Source organism: Harpia harpyja, chromosome 12, assembly GCF_026419915.1.
Source record: "Harpia harpyja isolate bHarHar1 chromosome 12, bHarHar1 primary haplotype, whole genome shotgun sequence".
NCBI classification, from domain to species: Eukaryota; Metazoa; Chordata; class Aves; order Accipitriformes; family Accipitridae; genus Harpia; species Harpia harpyja.
The window spans coordinates 15,257,130-15,277,400 of NC_068951.1; the positions used below are offsets into that span (position 1 = coordinate 15,257,130).

Consider the following 20,271-nt stretch of genomic DNA (forward strand, 5'->3'; position numbering starts at 1 on the left):
GGGACATACGTAGGTACTTAAATTTCTAGTCAACGTACAGGTTTTAGTGCCGTGTTTTTCCAGTATGGAGAACCACTGGGGTTTCCAGGCTTGTTCTGCTCCAGACTGTGCATCCACCAGCTGTACCTGCAATCCTGTACGTGTATGCTTTACAACTGTTCTATGCTTAAACACATTTATTAAATGTAAAGCACTACATCAGAACACTTTTGATCTTTATGTATGCAGTTACTGGAACTCTTAATTTGCACAAAACATGGGTCAAAGAATATTCTCTGACCTATCCATCACCCAGTTAAACTTTGGTAAACTTTATTATCCTGTGTTATCTATTGCGTGTAGACTTTGTAATTTTAAAGTACTCATTCATTATTCAAGTAATACATGCTGTATATTTCCCAGGACTTATCATATTTTATCTTAGGATAGAATAGGGCGATATATTGATCTGCTCTCAACTTTCACTTTGATTTCCAGTGAATTTCAGAGTTGCTGGATAATACCAAGTATTGATCTCCTTTTTCCTGTGTATCTTTGTTTTGTGGTCATAGGTGATTTTGTTTAAGGGATTTTTTTTTTTTTTTGGTTGGTGGCTTGGTTTTGGTTTGTTGTTGGGTTTTTTTATTTGGTTTTTGGTGATGGTAGTTTTTGTTTAGTTGCAAATCTTGATAAGGGTAAGATTTCGTGGAGACGCTAATAAAAGTCATTATAATTTTATGCTTTTTGGTGCAAACCTGTCGGTAAGTCATTCCCATTATTGTCATTTTGCAAAAAGTTCTAAGCCATAATTATCAGGTATTGATTGAATGAATGATACAATTTTCAGTATAGTCTTTTAGCTGTCATAACCTGTAGTTTTTAGTAGATTTTACATCGCACTTGTCACAAATGCTATGTGTATATGTATGGGTATACATATACGCTCTTTGTATGAATATGGGGAGACTTCAGTTCCAAACGTGTCATAAAATCCACTTAATTTATTATCTGCTCTTGGGCTATCATAGGATTAGTCCATTAGGTGGGCTGTAGCCTTGCAGGTTTCAAACTTGGAGCATGGTTTATTGAACCTGGTTTGTGGGGAAGGTGTTTCTATAAATTTTCCAGTCACAATATTCTGCTGTTGCTCGAATGCACAAGGCTCAGTTGGCAGCTGAGAGCGTGGCTTGTGACAGCCCTGCAGATCGGTAAGAAACACGAAATGCCCATGTATCAATATGTACAGGGATATGCGTGCCTTGGTTAGAGTGACTCCCCAATTAAATAGGTGCTACTCTTTTCAGGAAAGGATTACGTTAAGAAAACAGAGGGCTGGAATTTCTTAATTGATCTCTTGAACTTTATCTTTTATACGGTAAATGTTTTATTGAATTACATGTTGGGATTTTTAATATCTTTGTGTCTGTTCAGATTGCCGGTTATGAACCTACAGATTTGTATTAATTAATAATTTTAATTGTTTATGCAATAAAATAAGGAAAACTTTGATATAAATGACAACGTGGGCTTTTTAGCTTTATTTTTCATTACCCTTCTGTTTGAAATAGAATAAATATTTGTTCTCCTAGCCAAGGCATCTTAGAGTTTTATTACCAGATTTCTCCAGGCAGTTTTCCTCCTGTACCCCTTTGTTGAAAGTAGAGCACAGCTGGGGCAAATATTGGGGTGTGGTTTTCAAATTACCATTTTGTGCGAACCTTTTGCTTGGCATACAAATGGGACTAAAAGCTCAGATTTCATTATAGGAATTATGTTTATTTGTGGAGATACTTTCTTTTAAACTGGCTATGTCCCTCGAATTCTCTCCTGTATATTTGTTTTTACTGGAAGCCTGTCCTTTATTGTAAACATAGGATATGGAGGCAATTGCATGTTTTCTAGGTTGAAAGTTCTCCTTCAGGAGTCTGTGACCAATGTATGGGTAAATCCTCTTTTCCTGAATCAGGTAAACATTTGCTTAAAAAAAGTCAGTAGTACTCGCAGAAGTAAACTGAGCAGGTTTCTAGGCTAGTTTGAATTGATGATTTTTTTTTTTTAATTATTCTCCATATTATGTTTGCTGAATGAAAACACCCACTCCAAAAAACTGCTTTTCAGCAAGGAGGAATTATTGGGCAGAGTTGACTCTGACTTCATTTTGAACATCAGGAGATTTTGGACCTTAGCATGTTATATCGCTTTATTACAGGGGTTGAATTTTATTAACTTTGCTTTGATTGTTTTGTTGCAAAGTTAAACCAATTTTACGTAGACTTAAGGAAAATATGTACCTGACATAAATAAGCGATTTAGGTTGAAACCCTGACCATTCATTTCAGCGATCCTGCAGAGGTTTGTGCAGTCGTAGTTTTAGCACAGACAGGTCAAAGCTGTCAAGACAGCATAAAGAGATTTCTCTTTAACGCTGTGACAGTACAAAAGTTTACAATCTGCAGTCTATAACAACAGATACATATTCTTTCTTGCCCATAAATACCGTAGTCTTTACAAGAGGGGGAAAGGTGGCAAAGGAAGGGCGGTCGTTTCAGATCATGGACATAACCATGAAACTGGGACCAACGTTAAGACTCTCCTACAGTATCGCGTGTAGGTGTAACTTCACAGGTACATACGGTTTCACTGGGGCACATGCCAAGTGCTATAAACATGCTCTAATGTTTAATGTGATCTGTACCCACTAGAGGATAAGAAAGAAATCTTTGAAATTGAAGTCTCTTAGATAATTTTTTTTTCAAGATTCTCGATCTCCCAACTATCCCTCATTATTTTAAAGTGAAGATTTGCAGGAGAAAAATGTAATAGTCGTGATACTTTGAAAGAAGGAAGATTTGGGATATTCCAGGATTTCAGTTGTAGTACTTTAGCTTGCAGAACACTTCCACTCTAGAACTAATAATTTGGTCTGTGCAAGGAATGGGTTCAGCAGGGCATTGGGCAGGAGGGGGCTCTGAGCCAGCTCCCATCCTTTTCTGGTCAGCCACTGCAGTGCTTTAGCATAAAAAGAATCTCATCTGTTTGAAGAAGTAGTAGTAATAACAATACTAATAAAAGTACATCTTTAAAGGAAATCAACCAGTGAAATGCAAGGGGCACTCCCTTCTGATAAGGAGTTGAATTGCTAACCTTTGAACCTCACATAACTTTTAGTACATCCAATAATGCTCTTTGTTATTGGGATACTGTTTTGTTGTCTGTCTTTGAATTGTTTTGAGCATTCAAGCATAAAGCTTACAGAACCAGTACTTGCATTTTATTTTTGTCAAGCTTTGCACTCAAATCTGGCTTTATGTGTAGAGATTGAATTTAGATTGAAGAACAGAAATATACTCTGAAAAATAACTGAGAAGTGATGTCAAAAGCTTATTAGCTTATTATCAAGTTTCTTATCTCAGTGTAAACCAAATGAAGTCTGGTCCTGCTTAAACTTTTAGTAAAAGCTAGTCCATATTAATATAATTAGCAAAACCGGTATTGCAATAAACTTGCCTAGTCCCTTAGTGAGAGCTTTTACCATTTAAAATTGTATTAATCTGGGAGGAAAGTCCACACAGCTGTGAGCTGTGTGCTTCTCTTTTTCTAAAACAACAGATAGCCAGTGATCTGAGTAATGTAAGGTATGACAGACCCTAGATTTGATATTTCAGATCTGAAAATCAAACTCTCATCTTTTCAGTTAGTGTCACCATGGTCGCAGTGATTTTTTTTTGGGGGGGGGGTTGTTTCTTTTTTTGTTTTTAGTCCAGATTCTGCCTCAGACCCTGGACCATCTCCCTGTTCCTGCTGGAGCTGAATGTTTCCCATAGACCAGAATTTTTCCAAAGAAATTTTGCTTTGCATTTCTAACAGTATAGAGTACTGACAAGGGGATGGCAGGGGAAAGGCAAAAGCTTTTTCTGAATGTCAGCTGATGTGCTTCTGAAGGCACACAGAAAAATGAGATGTTGGGGTTCAGCATGCCAGTTTTCCAGAACCACTTTTAAAATTAAAGCTGCAATTAAAACTCATATACACAATTTTAAGTCTTTCCCCCCGCCCCCCATTTCCATTTGTGGGAGTTCAAAGGCATGAAATGTCCTTTCCCTTACCTATTGTATAAGTATGCTTCAATTTAACTTGTTTTATAACCGCAAAAAAAAAAAAAGTCTTAGTGTATATATATGACGTTTTCTAGAAGTTTATGAGAGTAAAGCATCACACGACTGATTTCAGACAACAGAAATTTAGAGGCTCCTGAAGGTTCAAATGATAAAATTTAGTGTTACGGTTAAGAAAGTAATCTAGCAGGTTGTTCTCCTCGATTTTTTTTCTTTTTTCCAGAAACCAGTTGTAATGTTTCATGTATCGGTTCCTTTTTTCTCCCAAAGCTTGATGGGGAAGGTGGTTTCATCTCCCTAGCATGTCGCTTGCTGCTGTCCCTAACGTGGGACCAAAACTGGTTTATGCTAATGTAGTAAATTACAAGTCAGACTTAAAACCTGGCTGCTGTGTGCTTTCTTCCTTGCTTTCTCTGGCATTGCTGATTGATGTTGGATGATAGTTTTCCAAAATTTTCCTTCACTACCCACCTCTCTGAAGTTTGCAAGGGGTAAAGTATTCCCTGCTAAATGCCTGACAGGTTAGAGAAGATGTCTGCTCAATTTCTATTAGCAAGGCAAATAAGAATGGAGTTTGGATATTGGACAGTAAATAGATGTATTGAGAGAAAAAAAAAAAAGAAAACAATTGCATGTTAACTGTAATAATGTCAGTGAGAGGGATGGGATTTGAATACTCTTGAAGAAAATACAAGGTAAGGTCATGGTTACAGCAGCTGGCTTAAGGTTGTTTTGTAATCCCATAATGAACTTCTCATGACTGGTTTTGTATAGTATTCTAAACGTATTTCTCAAATTTGAGTATGAACCTTCACATCTGTATACACTGAAGATCCTCTCAGTAAAAAGTAGAGTGGACGAACATTTGTGTTAAGTCATAGTTTTATATATTAGACAGAGGCTTTCGCATTTTTATGCCTGGACAAAAGAAGAGGCAGCATAAACAATAATAAAATAGTTTGACAATATTATACAGTAGCTGTGAAAGATAAGGCTGGCATCCTCACTGAAGTCCATAGCTGTGTTCATGCAAACTACAGTGCTTCTGCAATGTTTTACTGTTAGACTTGATTATTTTATTAATTTTTTTCAATTACATGCATGCTAGTCTTTTTATGAAACTCTGGTTTTGTTTGCTTAAGGATATATGGTTATAACTACATAGTGTAATTAACTAAGAAGTATTAATATTCTTAAAGATCTTTGAGTATGTGGAGTATTACACACAACTGTCGCATTTTTTGATGTTGCATTGAGTTAAGTGCATTGCGTGTGATGTGAAAGCAGAAATTTGTCGTGTACAGAATGCAGTTATGTCAGTGAGGGTCATCTGGTTTACATCGTTGAATACCCATGTCATTGCATGGAAACTCTGACTCCTGCTTACCGCGAGGCTTCCCACTTTGGGATGTTTGTGTTATGACTTACACGTAGAGAACAAATTTCCACTTCATGCAGGATGTTGAAACATGGAAACATTCCTCTCAAAGAATAGTCCCTTTTAATATACCTGGAGGATGCTGCTGCCTGTGGGGCAGGGAGAACCTCGGTGCACCAGGGTTTGATGTTGGAGGAAATCATTCACACGTTCTGATCTTTGCACCAATATTTCTACCTAATTAGGAGTTTTCTACACAGAACAGCTGTTGAAAGTGGCAATGGCTGCTCCGACTGTTGCATGGATTCTTCCTTCACCATCCTTCCCCAGGAGAATAGAGAATCGCTGTACATCTTACCTGCTTGACTGGGAGCTCCCCATTTGCTGCTCTAGTGGAGAAATACTGTTGGATTACAAGAATGAAAATTTCAGTACACGCTTGTAACATCATCTGCCAAGATATACCATCATATTGAATTTACATCAAACACTTAAAAGTTAGCAAAAAAGCTAACCAGAGCTGCTCCATGACATTTTATAGTCCTTTCTAGAAAAGACAAATTTTAGAAGTCACATTGACCTCAGAAAGTCCCTTTGCAGAATGTGCCAGTTAAGTTGACAGCTTGTCACGTGTTGCAGCTGTAACAGCTCCTTCCTGAATTCTATATTGCTTTCATCCTAGGGAAATAAACAGCAGGCTATAGGGTGTCCTCCTGTAGCTATCGGTGTGCAGGGGAAGGGCACTCCTGCCCCCAAAGAAGCTTGTTCTGCTTGTTGTTTCAGGCTGCTTGAGGAGCTGAATGTGCCTCTCATTTTCATAAATCACTCTGGCTTCAGGAAACAGGGTTCTTGCTGTCAGACACAAATGAGCAAATGTTCAAAATGAATTTAATGGCCAGCTTCTGCTGTTGGAGGTGATAAAAACTAGAACAACTCGATTGAAATAGGCAGGCAGTGGAGTTTGTAGCAAGTTATCTCTCTTTCGCTCCCCTGAACATTTGGTCTGTCCAGATACAATTCAAGTTACAAATTCTGGAATCTGTCACTACACCGTGTTAAATTCCAAGAATTTAAAGAAGCTCCTCACCCCTGTAAGCTTGTAGATAATTTGTTTTTAAGCTGTTGTTTCAGCATCCCTGACATGTAAAAGCAAACTTCCAGTAAACTCCTGTCCGTGTATAGGTGAAACAAATGCCAGACTTTATTGCTTTCCTGTGCTAATACTAAAATCAGTGGGAATGAAGAAAATGCCCAGGCAGAAGCAAAAATCTGTTCCAGAATGACTGTGCTCAACTAGCGTATTAATAGTTAACTCCGCAGCCTCAATGATCTGAATTTCTTCCAGGTGACCGAGCGCAGCACTGTTTAGCTTCCTGCATTTGTCAATGTGAAAAAACACGCCTGGGCTCCCTCGCCATTGTCTTGCTGCCGGGTGCCTTGCAGTGGTTCTGCTTCCTGAGCCAGAGAGCAGCAGCTGCTCCTTCCAGGAGTGAATCACAAAGCTCCTAATGCCTTCTCCTCCAGCATGTGTGCCCTGTGCCTGTGTTGAGAGATACTGGATATCCATGGGGGCTGATTTTTTTTTTTTTTTTTAAAGCTTTTTGGGGTGATTTTGAAGTAGTCTGGGAACTGGCGAGTTGGCATCTTTGGCTTCGCTGTTCATTTTTCCGTTTGCCTTCAGTCAGGTGATTTAGCCCTTGCTCTCTGCTTGTAATGCACAACAAATCATGCTAGGGAGGGTTGCGAGCGTGCCTGAGTGTTTGAGCAGAGCGGTGAAAGCCATAGATACTGAAGCGCTTGGTACCCTTTCAGTTGCCTGATCTGACGAAGCTTGTCTATTTATCATAGGGAAGATCAGAAAAGAAAAATAGGAGAGCTTAGGTAGGAATTTTGTGGGTGTAGTGTGAGTAATTGGAGTGTCTGTTGCCTTCGTTTGGTCCCAAAAAGGGGAGCTTCTTGAACAGTCATTTTCACTGTGAACACCTGAGGGGCGTCTGCATGCTCTTTCTAAGGAGTCTGCAGAAGAGAGGAGAGGAGCTACTGTTCATAGGTTTAAGTTCACTGTAATGGTGTCAGAAATCTCTGAAGGGTCCACAAATGGAATAAGAATATAAAAAGAAGATTGACAGTTAATAATCTAAAGCAAACCAGTACATGTTATTCATGCTTCAGACAGGTTTTGCTGTGCAAGAGGATTGTGTCCATCCAATTAATACTCAGTGCTGCAAAATTGTTGTCCTTTGAGATCGGTAGATTATTCTATTCATATGCTTAGAAGAGCCAGGAATTAAATCTCTTGCATGCTGCCTTTTTGAATAGCAATATGTTTTCCTCTCCCATTGGTACAATTTTGGAGATTCCCTGATTTCTGAATGAGCTTTATCTTCTGGAGTGTAGTGGAATGATTTGTTGTAGCTTTTCCCTGGGGTGAAAAGTAATTCTTATTTTAAAAAGGAAAAATTAAAAGCTGTGTTCTTGTTACTGCAGTATAATCCTATGTTGCAAACCCTGCTGCTACTTAACAAAATTCAGTGGGACTTGAGCACTTTTTCCTAGACACTAAAAGATTTATCCTTTCCCTTAAATGCAGCTGTAAAGGTGTCTGTGCTTACTGTGCTGCCACGTAACAGCTGGGTTGCACGGAACATTCTGTTTGCTTTGAGATACACACTTAAGTCTTTGGATGTATATGCCTTTTTTTCTTTTGCCTTTTTAAAAAAATGTAAGATTGCAGTTATGGTTTACAGTAACAGAGGGTAATCGTCTTAGATGCACTGTCTTTGAAACCATTTTCTCTCCTTTTCCTCTCCATCTTCTTGTTCTCTTCCCACCCAGGCATCCCAGTAGACCATCCTCAGCTCTCTTCCCTCATGCTGAAGAGTCCCCTGGGCTTGAACCCGGCTTTTCAGGTGAACTTGAACACAGCTGGCCAGGGTTCATCTCCTCTTCTGAGTCCTGTCCTCAGTGATGCTGGCAGTGCCAGGATAGAAGAGGATGATGAAATGAAACGTAAGGTAAGATAATGACGTGACTGGGAATTTATGTCACGAGAAAAGTGATGGTTTTAGGTGAGGAGCTGTGCTTGCTGATCACTGAATGTTGGTTGCATTATATTTTGTGGTAGAACAGATGTGTTTGGTGGCTAGTGTTAAAAACTCCAGTGCTGAAGGTTTGGTTGGGTCTGTGTATGTTGCTGTTGCGGCCAGAGTCCCCACTGCCCTCTTGGCATAGGGGTTGTCTTGGCGTCTGCTGCTGGGACCACCTTCTGCTGTTTTAGCAGGAACTGCTGCCCAGGGCCCCAGCGTGGCAAGGAGCTGTGCTTGAAATCTGCCTTTTATACCCCAGAATGGAAACAAGTTCAGATTGGACATTAGGAAAAGGTTGTTTACCGAGAGGGTGGTCGGTGCCTGGAACAGGCTCCCCAGGGAAGTGGTCACGGCACCAAGCCTGTCAGAGTTCAAGTTGCATCTGGACGATGCTCTTAGTCATATGGTTCAGTGTTAGGCAGTCCTGCAAGGAGCAGGGAGTTGGACTCGATGGTCCTCGTGGGTCCCTTCCAACTTGAGATGTTGTAAGAGGCATGGCTTCTTGAGTGAGCTGTTTTGGGGGGAAACAGTTGATACATATTTGATGTAAAACAGTAGTGGTGCACTTGGCGCCTTTTGGGCTGTAATTATTACATTAGAATGCAAAAAACCCCTTGTCTTTGTGCTGAGAATATTGAATGGACACTGCAAAGCAGGTGAATTGTTCAAGGTGATTCTTGCCAGGGCAGTAGTCTGAAAGGCTGGTGGCAGAGGTGGCTGTCAATTCTGGAAATCGGTTGCCTTTGGATCATTCAGTAATGAAAAATTGTGTCACGTGGTGACGTGGAACCTGGCCTTGTCTTTGCTGAATGCTGTCATGTTTAATCCGTGTCAGCTTACTGGACTGTGCTGTCTGTGCAGTGTTGTGTGTCACTAATAAAAATGTGTTCTAAAATAATTTCATTTACCAGCATAGAGAATAGCACAGAGCTACCATTTGTTAATATATAAGGTATGTTCTTCCTAGGTTCCTTACTTCCCACACAGTCTTACCATGTCTCATTGGTCCATCTCACCATACGGTCATCCTCCAAGCCATTCTTTCTAAGCATAACAGGACCTTTAGAGTGGTCCTGAGGTATCTCCCCTCGGGCTGTAGAGGACCTGAGCTCAACTTCAGCTTTCTCAGCAGCAGGCATCGCGGTGCATCCTCTTACACCCAGTCATGGGCTTGTTCAGCAGAGCTGCCTGTATCATTGGAGCTGCCCCCTCCATGGCTGACTCTTGTCTGGTGAGAGGTGGACAATGCTCTGGCCTTGCGGAAGCTTGAGGCTTGCTTTCTGAAAAGAGGGGGGCAACAATACCTCTGACTTTTGTGGCTGCAACAAGTCTCAAAGCAGGAACAACTTCAGGTCTTCAAGATGTGCTTATGTCTAGGTACTGATCCTTAGCCTAGGCCGCTTTCCTTTCTTTCCACCGGTAAGCACTGATTGCCTTAGCTGGAAACTCCCCAACATGATGTGGGGTTTTCCTCGCCCCCATGTAGAGCTTAGGATTTACCCTTGCTTTCTCAGGTAATCCTAATTATAAAATGTTTTTGTTCTGGAAGTGATTCCACCTTTAGTCTTTGAGACATGAACTTCAGCTCCTCGCTCTGTTCTTCAGGTCCACTGAGCAAGACCTCTCTGCCCCAGTGCATCATCTATATCCATAGCCTCTTGCGCACTGGAATGCTGCAGAGCTTTTCTGAAAGGTGAAGGAAGTGGTGGTAGTCCACAGATTCTAACCGTGGTCTCCTGGGAGCTTCTCCAGAGTCTTACGTACTCTGTGCAGCAAGCCTCCTCTTGCCTATGCAGCAAAGCTGGTGTACTGCTTCATACTGACATCTGGTCATGAGCTTTGGTAAGCAGTGGCTTCATGTGCCTCCACAGTTTTTCGAAATGATAGAGATGTCCAGATGTCAGTGTGTGATTCAGATTTTCTCTTTTATCCACACTGCACCATGTTATCAGGCTTTCACAGTGGTTGCTAGCAATAACAAGAATCTGCAACCACAGAATCATTGAGGTTGGAAGGGAACTCTTGAATCTTCTAGTCCAGCCAGCTCCTCTTTCTTAAGCAATGACTCCAAGCATTTAGATGCACTTCGGAGAAATAAATGAGTGTGTGCGTATACATACATTGATGCATGCATTCTTTGACTACTTTTCGGATGTGGATGACAAACTACCAGACTTTGCCTTTGTAGGGGCATGGTATATACTGTTTGACAAACTGCACTCCACAGAACACTGCATTTTTCCTGGTAAGATAGAGAAGTCCACCTAACAGCAGACTTCCATGATCATTTTTCTGCAAACTGCTTTTCTCCCCTTGCCTTGCCTGCTTGCAGAGAGAGAGTGAGCAGCCAGGTTTATTGACTCTTCGGTGCTTGAGAAGGATCCAGGACCTTCCATTACAGTGCAAGGAAGGCTCCATCATCCAAACTCAGTTCCTTATGGAGTCAGCAGCCACACTGTAATCTTATAGTTTTTTGTGCAGCCTCGAAGAAACCACCTTGTGTGCTCTTTACTCCTGCTCTTCTGCTCGCCCCATCCAATGTTCTGGTTGTCTTACCTCTGTCAGGATCTGTCAGGCAAGAAGGTCACAGGCCCATGCTGTTTGCTGTCTTCACCATGTCTTTGGGTACTTCTTGGTGCCGGCAGGTGCAAGCTTGCTCGCTCTTGTCTCAGCTGATGATCTGGAGATCCCTGCACTGTATGTCCTGACTCTCAGCTGCTCAGGAAACATACAGAAATCTCACAAGCAAAGGTGGGATTGTGTGCACACAATACAGCGAAACACTACTTTTTCCAAGTGGCGATATTTGCCTTGATGCCTGCTATGATTGTAGGAATGTTTTCTTTGGACTTTGGAAGCAGACTGCCGCCTCAGAGAGTTCTTGTGTTTATTTTTTTTCGGGCATGTATTGATTTTCTTTCTTCTTGCAGTGCCTGCCCGGTAATTAAAGTGTTTCACAGAGCCCCTATTGCACTGTGACGGCTGTACTGCTTTTCGGTGCTTCTGGTACAGGGTCTGCCTAGCAGCTGCTGCCAGGACTCAGCACAGGGGATTCAGTTAGGACTGGTGCAAGACCAAAAGAAAGAAAATTAAGGGCACTAAATTTCAGCAGGGAGCAATTTGGAAAGCAGCAGGAGCTTAAGAGAGTAAACAGAAAGTGATGATGCAGTGGGGAGGGAGAAGGGAAGAGAAGATGCTTGGGAAATGAAAAGCATCTTCTGTGCCTCAAGCTAGCACATGTCAGCTGGAGAATAAAGTGAAAACCTGCAGAAGTGCTGAAAGGTGATCCATGCAGGCTATGAAAAGCGTGAGGTTGTGGGCATGGTATGTTTTTGCATGCCTTCATGTTGTGTAAGTTTTCAAGGAAGAAACAATCCAGAAGAATATTTCTGAGAGTGGGGAAAAAGCACTCGAGTGAGGATCAAAGCACAAGGTATGGATGGAGGACGGGCAGGGTCCTTTCCAGGGTTCTCAAGAATATACTAGATGATATACATTGCTTGAGGGTAACTGTTTAAGCAACTGTTTAAATGGGTATCAGGTGGTGGCGGGTCCAGGTGAGCTGGGAGGCTGCTGGGGAGTCCCCAGAGAGGAGAGGTGATGCTGAGGAGAGGGATGAAGCAAGCAGATGCACATGTGTGCGGTGATGCTGTGCAGAGCTCGCAGCAGGGTCATCTCTGCCATGGCTAGAGAGATGAGGCTTCCTGAGATCTGTTGTCGCAGCCTGTGGTTGATTCCATAACCCAGCTTTGCTTTGCCTTGGGAAACTAATTTTTTTCCATAGAAGTTAGTCCCTTAAGGGCATTGTGCGCTCTAATATCCTGTGCAGAGCCTGGGAGGAGGTGTACACAAAGCTGCGTTACACAAAAAACATACCTGTTTGGCAGTAATTCTCATATCATGTAAGAGGCATCTGAAGTTATAGTCAAGCTAGTGTGTGTTGTTCCATTGGTTGATAAACAGGGTGTTTCAGGACAGGTAAGTGCTGCAGGAGGAAGCTAGCTGGTAAGTGAGATAAAAGAGCTGTGTCGCTTCGGTCTCCAGGGAGGTCAGAAAAATGATGTCGTTTCCTTTGGGAAGAGGTTGTTTGAGAAGGTTGCCCACTGAGGTTCAACAGCATTTTGAGGATTTATGAAGCTACAGTCAGGTAAATAGCCCAAGAAAAAATAAAAAATACCTGAAGCCAAGATTAGGTAGGACTTTCCCTGACACCAGGTACCTGAGACAGGTATGTTGAAGTTAAGAGGATGGCTGTGGAGGGAATAGAAGTATGTCCTCTGGTTCCTCTAGGGAGGGCGCTGATGTGTGGGACTACACTAACTAGCATAAAATAACCTGAAAAGAGGCTGGATAGTTTCTCAAAACTAATTATTTGGGGATACACACCTCCAGGGATTCTATGTGGCTAAGATGGACTCAATTGATACATTACTGAGCAACCAGGAGAACGTCTCCTCCATGAGCAATATTGAGATGGAGGATTTAGAAGCACTGAGTAGCTGTGCTGATGGCGCTGGAGGGCATCTCAAAGCATCTCTCAAAAGAGAATTTTTTATTAACTTGGTATGTACAAGGAAAAGGGAGAAATAATTTTCAAAGCTGCGTTACCCTCAGGAGGGGCAGAGATGGAGGCCAAATTTTGACGTAACTCAAATGGTTTTGCTGTCGTTTATTTTTACTGGGTGAGGATTTGGCACAAACTAGCTAAGGAGACAAAGCAGCATCTTAGCTTGGAATGTGATTAGTTCCTTAATAGTATTTACGTGATTTTTTAATAATGTATGTTTTCAGGTTAACTCTGATTTTGGTTCGTTGCAACTGGAGAACATATCTCTTCACCGTTTCATTCCTTTGTGCTTCCATGTCCATTCTGTCTTCTCTTTTCTTTAAATAGCAGCCCTAGAGCAACCATGCAGCCAACAACTGATGTATTTTGATTTTTGTGTTTTCTTAACTAACTAATATGATCTTCAAAGGATTTTTGTAAAAGTTGTGCATGGAAATGGAATAGTTTTGGAAAAGGACTGTGTTGCAAATCTGCTGTACTTTAATCAAAGAAGTGTTTAATACCTAGGAGACTTGGAATAACTGTTTCCATATTTTTGTGAAGTGCTCCCTTGATTTTGAAATGGAAGTTCATAAAACTGGCATATAATTGACATTATTTTTTAATAATCTTGAAATATAAATATTATTTTATAGCAAAGTCAGTATCTGAGAATACAGTACTGAATAGAGAGATGTACGATTAGTAATCAAATGCTCCATTTGCACACAGCAAGGGGAAATGTATGTAGGGTTTGAGCTTGTGCTTAGTAATGAATAGAACATTTATATTTGAATACTTATTGATTACTGTCTGTTCTTTCAGCGCTATCCAACTGACAAGGCATACTTCATAGCAAAGGAGATTCTTGCTACAGAACGGACATATCTAAAGGACCTGGAAGTTATTACAGTGGTAAGGGCTTTTTAACTTTCTTTAATGCTTTTCCTTTTCTTAACAGATTTGTAATTGTTAATTTGGAAAAACTTGGAATTTCTTCCAGGTAGCAGAAGAAAGTCCTATGATAAAGCATAATCCATGAGCCATGTAGCATTACCTTCCTTATTCCATAGGTCCTCATGTGGGAGAGCAGATATCTTCTCTGGACTTCCATCGTTAGCTCCAATAGCTACATTGCATATCATTTTGATTTGTAATATTCACATCCCTGCCAGAAAGCAGGGAACCGAAAGTGATTAAAAGTGCAGTATGAGACACGCAACGAGATGTCTCCAGCTACTGAATAACTTGCACAGGGCTCCAGGTTTTATGAAAGAGCAGTTGTATCTGCGTTGAGGTAAAAGCAGTGGTGTAACATCAGCTGTGGCAGCCACTCGGTAATTGACTGTAATTTAGAGCCGTTACCAACCATCTCATCATTGCTTGTCCCCAGAACCAATAAGCCTCATATTTGTAATGTTTGGCAAGGAAAGAAATTACGTCTTTTCGTCTTTCCCAGATTATGTCTTCCCTAAATATTTCTCCTTCCTGCCTGCTGTTTCCCTGTGTACACACTTTCTCCTCCCCCACTGCTGCAGGAGCAGAAATTTGTATGCTAGTGATTAATTTCTTAAATAGAAAAATTTGTCATAATTTATTATTTTTCTGGCAGTGGTTTCGCAGCGCAGTCATCAAGGAGAACGCTATGCCAGAGGGCCTGATGACATTACTCTTCTCTAACATAGACCCAATTTATGAGTTTCATCGAGGCTTCCTGAAAGAGATTGAGCAGAGGCTATCGCTCTGGTAAGCGTTAATAGTGCAGTGCATGGGCAACGAGTGGGGGGACCTTTTCCTACATCCTCATGTCAAAACTGTACTTAATCTGTATTTGAACTGGTATTTCTGCATGAATAAAATCAAGGAAAAAGTCTTTTAATAAATCATAGTTTTAAAAACAGTACTAAATACAGTTTGCAAAGCCCATTTTTCAAGCACTGCCTTGTACATAATATCGCATGAATTGTACACCAGACCAAGGTTTTTGTAATCAGAGTCATTTAGGTTGGAAAAGACCCTTAAGATCATCGAGTCCAACCATTAATATAACCTGGTGGTGTCTCTCTAGCCTTAGAAAAGAGGAGGAACACAAGGTCAAAAAGAGAATGTGTGTGTTTTTCAACACTTTCTGGTTAATGAATCTCCAGGTGAAAATATAGGAAACACTTTTTTGTAATTAAGATTAGAGTTCAGTTCTTGCAGCACAATTTATTTCAAAAAGCATGCTTTTAGTCTTTTAACCTTTTTATTACTTTCTCCTTACCTGAGATGTAATATATTAGAATATAATTACCATTCAAAAGGAGTTGGTTAATATAAATGAAGTATGAACAAAAATAAATTCATAAATCCAGGTGGGATCATGTTGTGACATTTATTCAGAAGTCTGAGAGGTTAAACTCCCAAATAGACTTTCACACAAATTCATTTCTATTCCTTTCCCAGTGTTCTAAGCATGGCTTTGTTTGTTATTTTATGTAGCCTCCAGATTTACTGTACCAAGTTTTCAACCCGAACAGTGAAATGGGAATGTCAAGTGGTTAAAAATGGATAGAGAAGGCATTAATGTTAGTACTGCTTCCCTTAATTTTACTAAAGCAGTCCTTAAAATACACAGATACCCAGGAAGTGTTTTGTAAAGATTACGTCTTGAAGTACAGGGGAAGGTGGAGGGAGGAAATTGACATTTCTTGATCTCCCATGTCCTGTGCCTTCTTATTTCATCTCCTTATGTGTGTTTCAGGGAAGGAAAAACCAATGCTCATGTGAAAGGAGATTATCAACGCATTGGAGATGTCATGCTCAGGAATATGTGTACTCTAAAGGTAGATAAAGGATTAAAAAAATGGAATCACAGGATTGTTGAGTCATTTTTTTCCTTTTGTCAAGGATGAGAGTTCAAGGCGTTTAGTATTTCCACTAAACTTGAAGTGACTTGCAAACAATTATTGTTGATAAACAAATTAAAAAGAAAATGTAATAAAATATCTACAGCAAGGGTTTATACCACTGTTGCTTATTTAACGACCTACATTTACCTTGAGAAAAGGTTGGTTGTTTATTGGTTATTCAGCAGAAGACAAACTATTTAATTAGCTTCACCATCTCTCCTACATTTGCACAACTCAAACTCTCCCCTGTGGAGACACTGTTTCATAAGGTGGTTTAATTCCAAAATCCAAATTTTTTTTTTAACTGCAGAGTAGTTCTTCTGAAATGAAGTCACCTTTATTTGGAGTGCCTTCATGGGACAGTTACGCTTGTGCTATAGCAGTGAAGTAATTATTCCATTAAAACCAGTGGCTTGAATAGGAGTGCAGAAGTGTGTGACTGCTATTCTGACTATCAGCGCGCTCTGTATTTGATATTTCCAGCAGACATGGGCATAGTGCTGCACAGACACTTATTTTGACCCTGACTGGGAGCTGCCTGCCAGTTTCTTTAATAGATAAACCTAGATGAGACAACCCTCTCAGCTCACTTCTGCCTGTCCTAAAAAAGTCTGTAATCAACAAGAATTGTCTCAGACTGGTGAAGTATTAATGGGTGGTGCTACCGGCTGTTCTCATCAGTGGCACAGGAAGGCACAGCTGCAGTAAACAGCAAACAGAGGACAACCAAGCAAATATTTTTATTTTTGATACTGTTGTGGTTTTTTTTTTAATGAAGTCGTTGAAACATAATGTTGTCAATGCTATTTTTGTCAGTATTTATGAGAATATATGCAGTCTTGGCTTATATAATCATGGTCAGAGACAAAAGTAGAGCTGCAATTGGATGTTTTTTCTTACTCACTGTGAAATCTATTAAAGACTGTTTTCCTTTGATCCGAGTAATTTTTTGTATGGTTCAACAGGAGTTTACCAGTTATCTGCAGAAGCATGATGAGGTCCTGACAGAACTGGAGAAAGCAACTAAACGCCTAAAGAAGCTGGAAACAGTTTATAAGGAGTTTGAGCTGCAGAAGGTTTGCTACCTGCCTCTCAACACATTTCTGCTCAAACCGATCCAGAGACTGATGCACTACAAGTTGATCCTGGCGAGACTTTGCAAGCACTACACCGCAGAGCACCGGGACTTTGCAGATTGCCGGAGTGAGTGAGCACTCAGCTGTATATGTGCAAGGCAGAAACCCGTTCCCATGTACATAGAAAATTTTGCCCATATCCTGTGGGAGACAACAAGCTTTACATCTACAAGTTCAATGTAAACACTTTTTCTCCATTCAGGACCTCTCTGACTCTTGCATGCAGGTCTGCAAAATACACAGGAACTTTGATTTAGATTGCTGAAAACACAACTGCTTAATGAATACTGTAATTTAAATATCCTGGGGAAAAAACCCAGAATACACCAAGTAGAACAGCAGAAAACTGACAGAAGGCAGTTTAATTAAAAAAAAAAAATTAAAAAAAAAAGTTTAGCTTACGTTTTAAAATTAACTTAGTTTTTCCTCAAGGTTTTCGGTACCAGGTTTCACTACCCTCCTGCTGTGCTCTGGTGCAGGGCTTCGAAACTTTCTGCAATAGATAGAAAATTGCCTTAACTGCTAGTTTGGAAAATGAAAAACATAACTTAGATGTAGACTCTTCCCTTTGCATAGAATGAATGTTTTTTTCTGGCATTCCAGAAAGTGTCTTTCTCGTGGTAATCTTGATGGATCTTAATGTTTCAACCAAAGCTGGAAAATTAGTCATTTTCTTGTCCCCTTTTATAGCAGGGAAAAAAGTAGGGTTTTTTAGGAACTCTTCGTCATTTATAAGTAAAAACATGACAAAAAATAATTGCTTTGTAGTGTCAAAAGCTTGCATACTATATTCCATTCATTTATAAAGTAATCTTTGGCAGAAACAGTTGGCTTCAATTTTTTAATTTACTTTTGGCTATGTGGTAAATAGTTATTATATGTGCAAAATCTGAGATACCCAGTAATCTCCAGAAGTATAGGAAGTGCTATGAAGTTGCTTGCTCATCTCCATTTTGGTCCTAGGTAGCTATAAAATATGCTTTAAGAAGTTGGCAGTTGGACTAGATGATCGTTGTAGGTCCCTGGCAACTGAACTATTCTGTCCTATTCTAAATCTGACTATAAATTTCAGATTCAGTTTTCCAGGGATAAAACTGGTGGCTGGGGTTCATCTGCTCTGTTCTGATCCCCTCGGTGCCATTTTCCTTACAGATGCGCTGAAGGAAGTCACAGAAATCACATCTCGGCTGCAGCACAGTCTCATCCGCCTGGAGAATTTCCAGAAGCTGACAGAGCTGCAGCATGACTTGATTGGTATAGATAATCTCACGGCACCCGGTAGGGTAAGTACCTTTGCTTAGTTTTTTTAGAGCCTTTATTGTTTTTATTGCCGAGGAAGTGCCTTTCAACCATGTATTTGCCATCACTGCCTCTCTGTTTTATGGAACGACTGTGAAGTCTTTGTATAATTGTCTTCATGGTAGGTCCCATAGGTCTTGGTGATGTCCTAGAGAATAGATCAAAAATGCTTCTGCTTAGACTCTGGCTATGCTTCTGTGTTGACAATACATCAGTTTCTGGGTATACTGGGGTATGGTGCTCTGTGTTTGAGTGGGAAGCAGCATGTCATGTACTTGATAGGAAATCCACTACCAGATCTGCTTATGTCCGTCTGCGGACTGAGACTGCGTGGAGAATGTAGTGATGGTGAGAGCCACGTCACTGGGCAAAACTGGTATCGGTGACTCTGTTTTTCTAGGAGTTTGTTTAGTTCCTGCTTGGTTTTTTGTTTCTTTGTTTTTGATAGATATACTGAGCGTAAGTACAGGAGCATCGCATATGCTTTTGGGATGCTATGGCAATCACTGCAGTGGGATGTAAGTGTAATAGGTGAACTGCTGGTGTCCAACAGGAGCTCTGCTCCTTTTCCTTCTCTTGCTTGCTTGATTTAAATGCTGGCTGCAGGAAGGAGCTGATTCATGGTGCAAAACAGAAAGAAAGGTGTCATCTGGCGTTTTAACAAATCTGTTGGCGATCATTGCTGGGTACCAATCAACATCTGTATATTCTGGGATGGGAAAAAACCCACCATTAAAATTCTCTGTGTTTGGGAAAGATCAAGCTTTGCGTAACTTTCTGTTTTCCGCTGCAGGAGTTTATCCGGGAAGGTTGCTTGTACAAGCTCACTAAGAAGGGTTTACAGCAGCGGATGTTCTTCCTGGTGGGTGTTGCTTCTGATTTTCATAAACCCAAAGTCTTCAAGATAAAGTTGTCGTGAAAGTGTGTTTTCATGTGTTTGTGATGAAAATCAGCAATTGTAACTGAAAACTCACTCTGAGGGATTTTTAGATAGAGCGTGACTGTGACAATACTGTCTGTTCAGCTTCTTCCCTTAATGGCACATAGTTTTAAGAGAATTTTAAAAACTAATTGCCTCTCTTTGTAAGTAAATGAAAGAGTGGTTTTAAGGAAAGTAGGCCAAACTGACTTGAGATATGGTGTTTTTTCATGTGTCGACAGTGGCCTTTAAACAACAGATTTTTAAAAATATGTCAAAAAATACTTGGCCCTACCTGCTGTCTTCAGAATATTGATTGTATTCTTTCTGCCTTTTTCAGTTCTCAGATATGTTACTGTACACAAGCAAAGGGGTTACAGGGACAAATCAGTTCAAAATTCACGGACATCTTCCTCTGCATGGCATGTTGGTAAGTGGTTTCAAGTTGCATCACAGCATTAAGGAAATGACTTTGCCTTAAGGCCGGTTGAGGCATTCCTTCAGGGCACAAGGACCAACGCCGCAAGCTGCTCCCAGGCCAGTGACGGCAGCCTGTGGTGCTGCTGGCCGTGGACTGGACCTTTGCGTGCCGCAGCCTGTGTGTCAAACAAAGACTTGTCTGCAGGTGTTATGCTTATTCCTTCCATCGCATTAGCAAAACAGCGGGAGCACACCCTTTTGACCGTTCTTTTTCACACTGCTGTGAGAGGCTGATCTGGAAATTGGGATTTGTCCTGGTGTTTTTCCCCTGTGCACACACCTAGCCATATAATCAGTCCTCCTGCCTCCCCACCCCCCTATTCTAATGGGACTGTTCTTTCTGTGTTTGATTTGCAGCTGATAGTGCTCGACCCACCGGTAAGTAATAAGCTGAATCCTGCTCAGAACCCTCCTTTTCTTGCCCTGTTGGATGTGGTGCTGT

At 40.7% G+C, this 20,271-nt stretch overlaps 1 protein-coding gene across 8 annotated transcripts in view; it reads left to right on the forward strand.

Moving 5' to 3' along the window:
• FARP2 (FERM, ARH/RhoGEF and pleckstrin domain protein 2) overlaps positions 1–20,271 on the forward strand; it is an 80,888-nt gene that overhangs the window by 51,746 nt on the left and 8,871 nt on the right. For 7 of the 8 annotated variants that reach the window (XM_052802896.1, XM_052802894.1, XM_052802893.1 and 4 more), the window contains 9 exons: positions 8,308–8,486; positions 13,930–14,019; positions 14,717–14,850; positions 15,848–15,929; positions 16,961–17,198; positions 18,284–18,414; positions 19,224–19,292; positions 19,690–19,779; positions 20,187–20,207. In XM_052802896.1, the coding sequence (XP_052658856.1) occupies positions 8,308–8,486; positions 13,930–14,019; positions 14,717–14,850; positions 15,848–15,929; positions 16,961–17,198; positions 18,284–18,414; positions 19,224–19,292; positions 19,690–19,779; positions 20,187–20,207 (1,034 nt within the window). The remainder of the gene's footprint in view (positions 1–8,307; positions 8,487–13,929; positions 14,020–14,716; positions 14,851–15,847; positions 15,930–16,960; positions 17,199–18,283; positions 18,415–19,223; positions 19,293–19,689; positions 19,780–20,186; positions 20,208–20,271) is intronic. The other variant, XM_052802900.1, reaches the window with a different exon arrangement.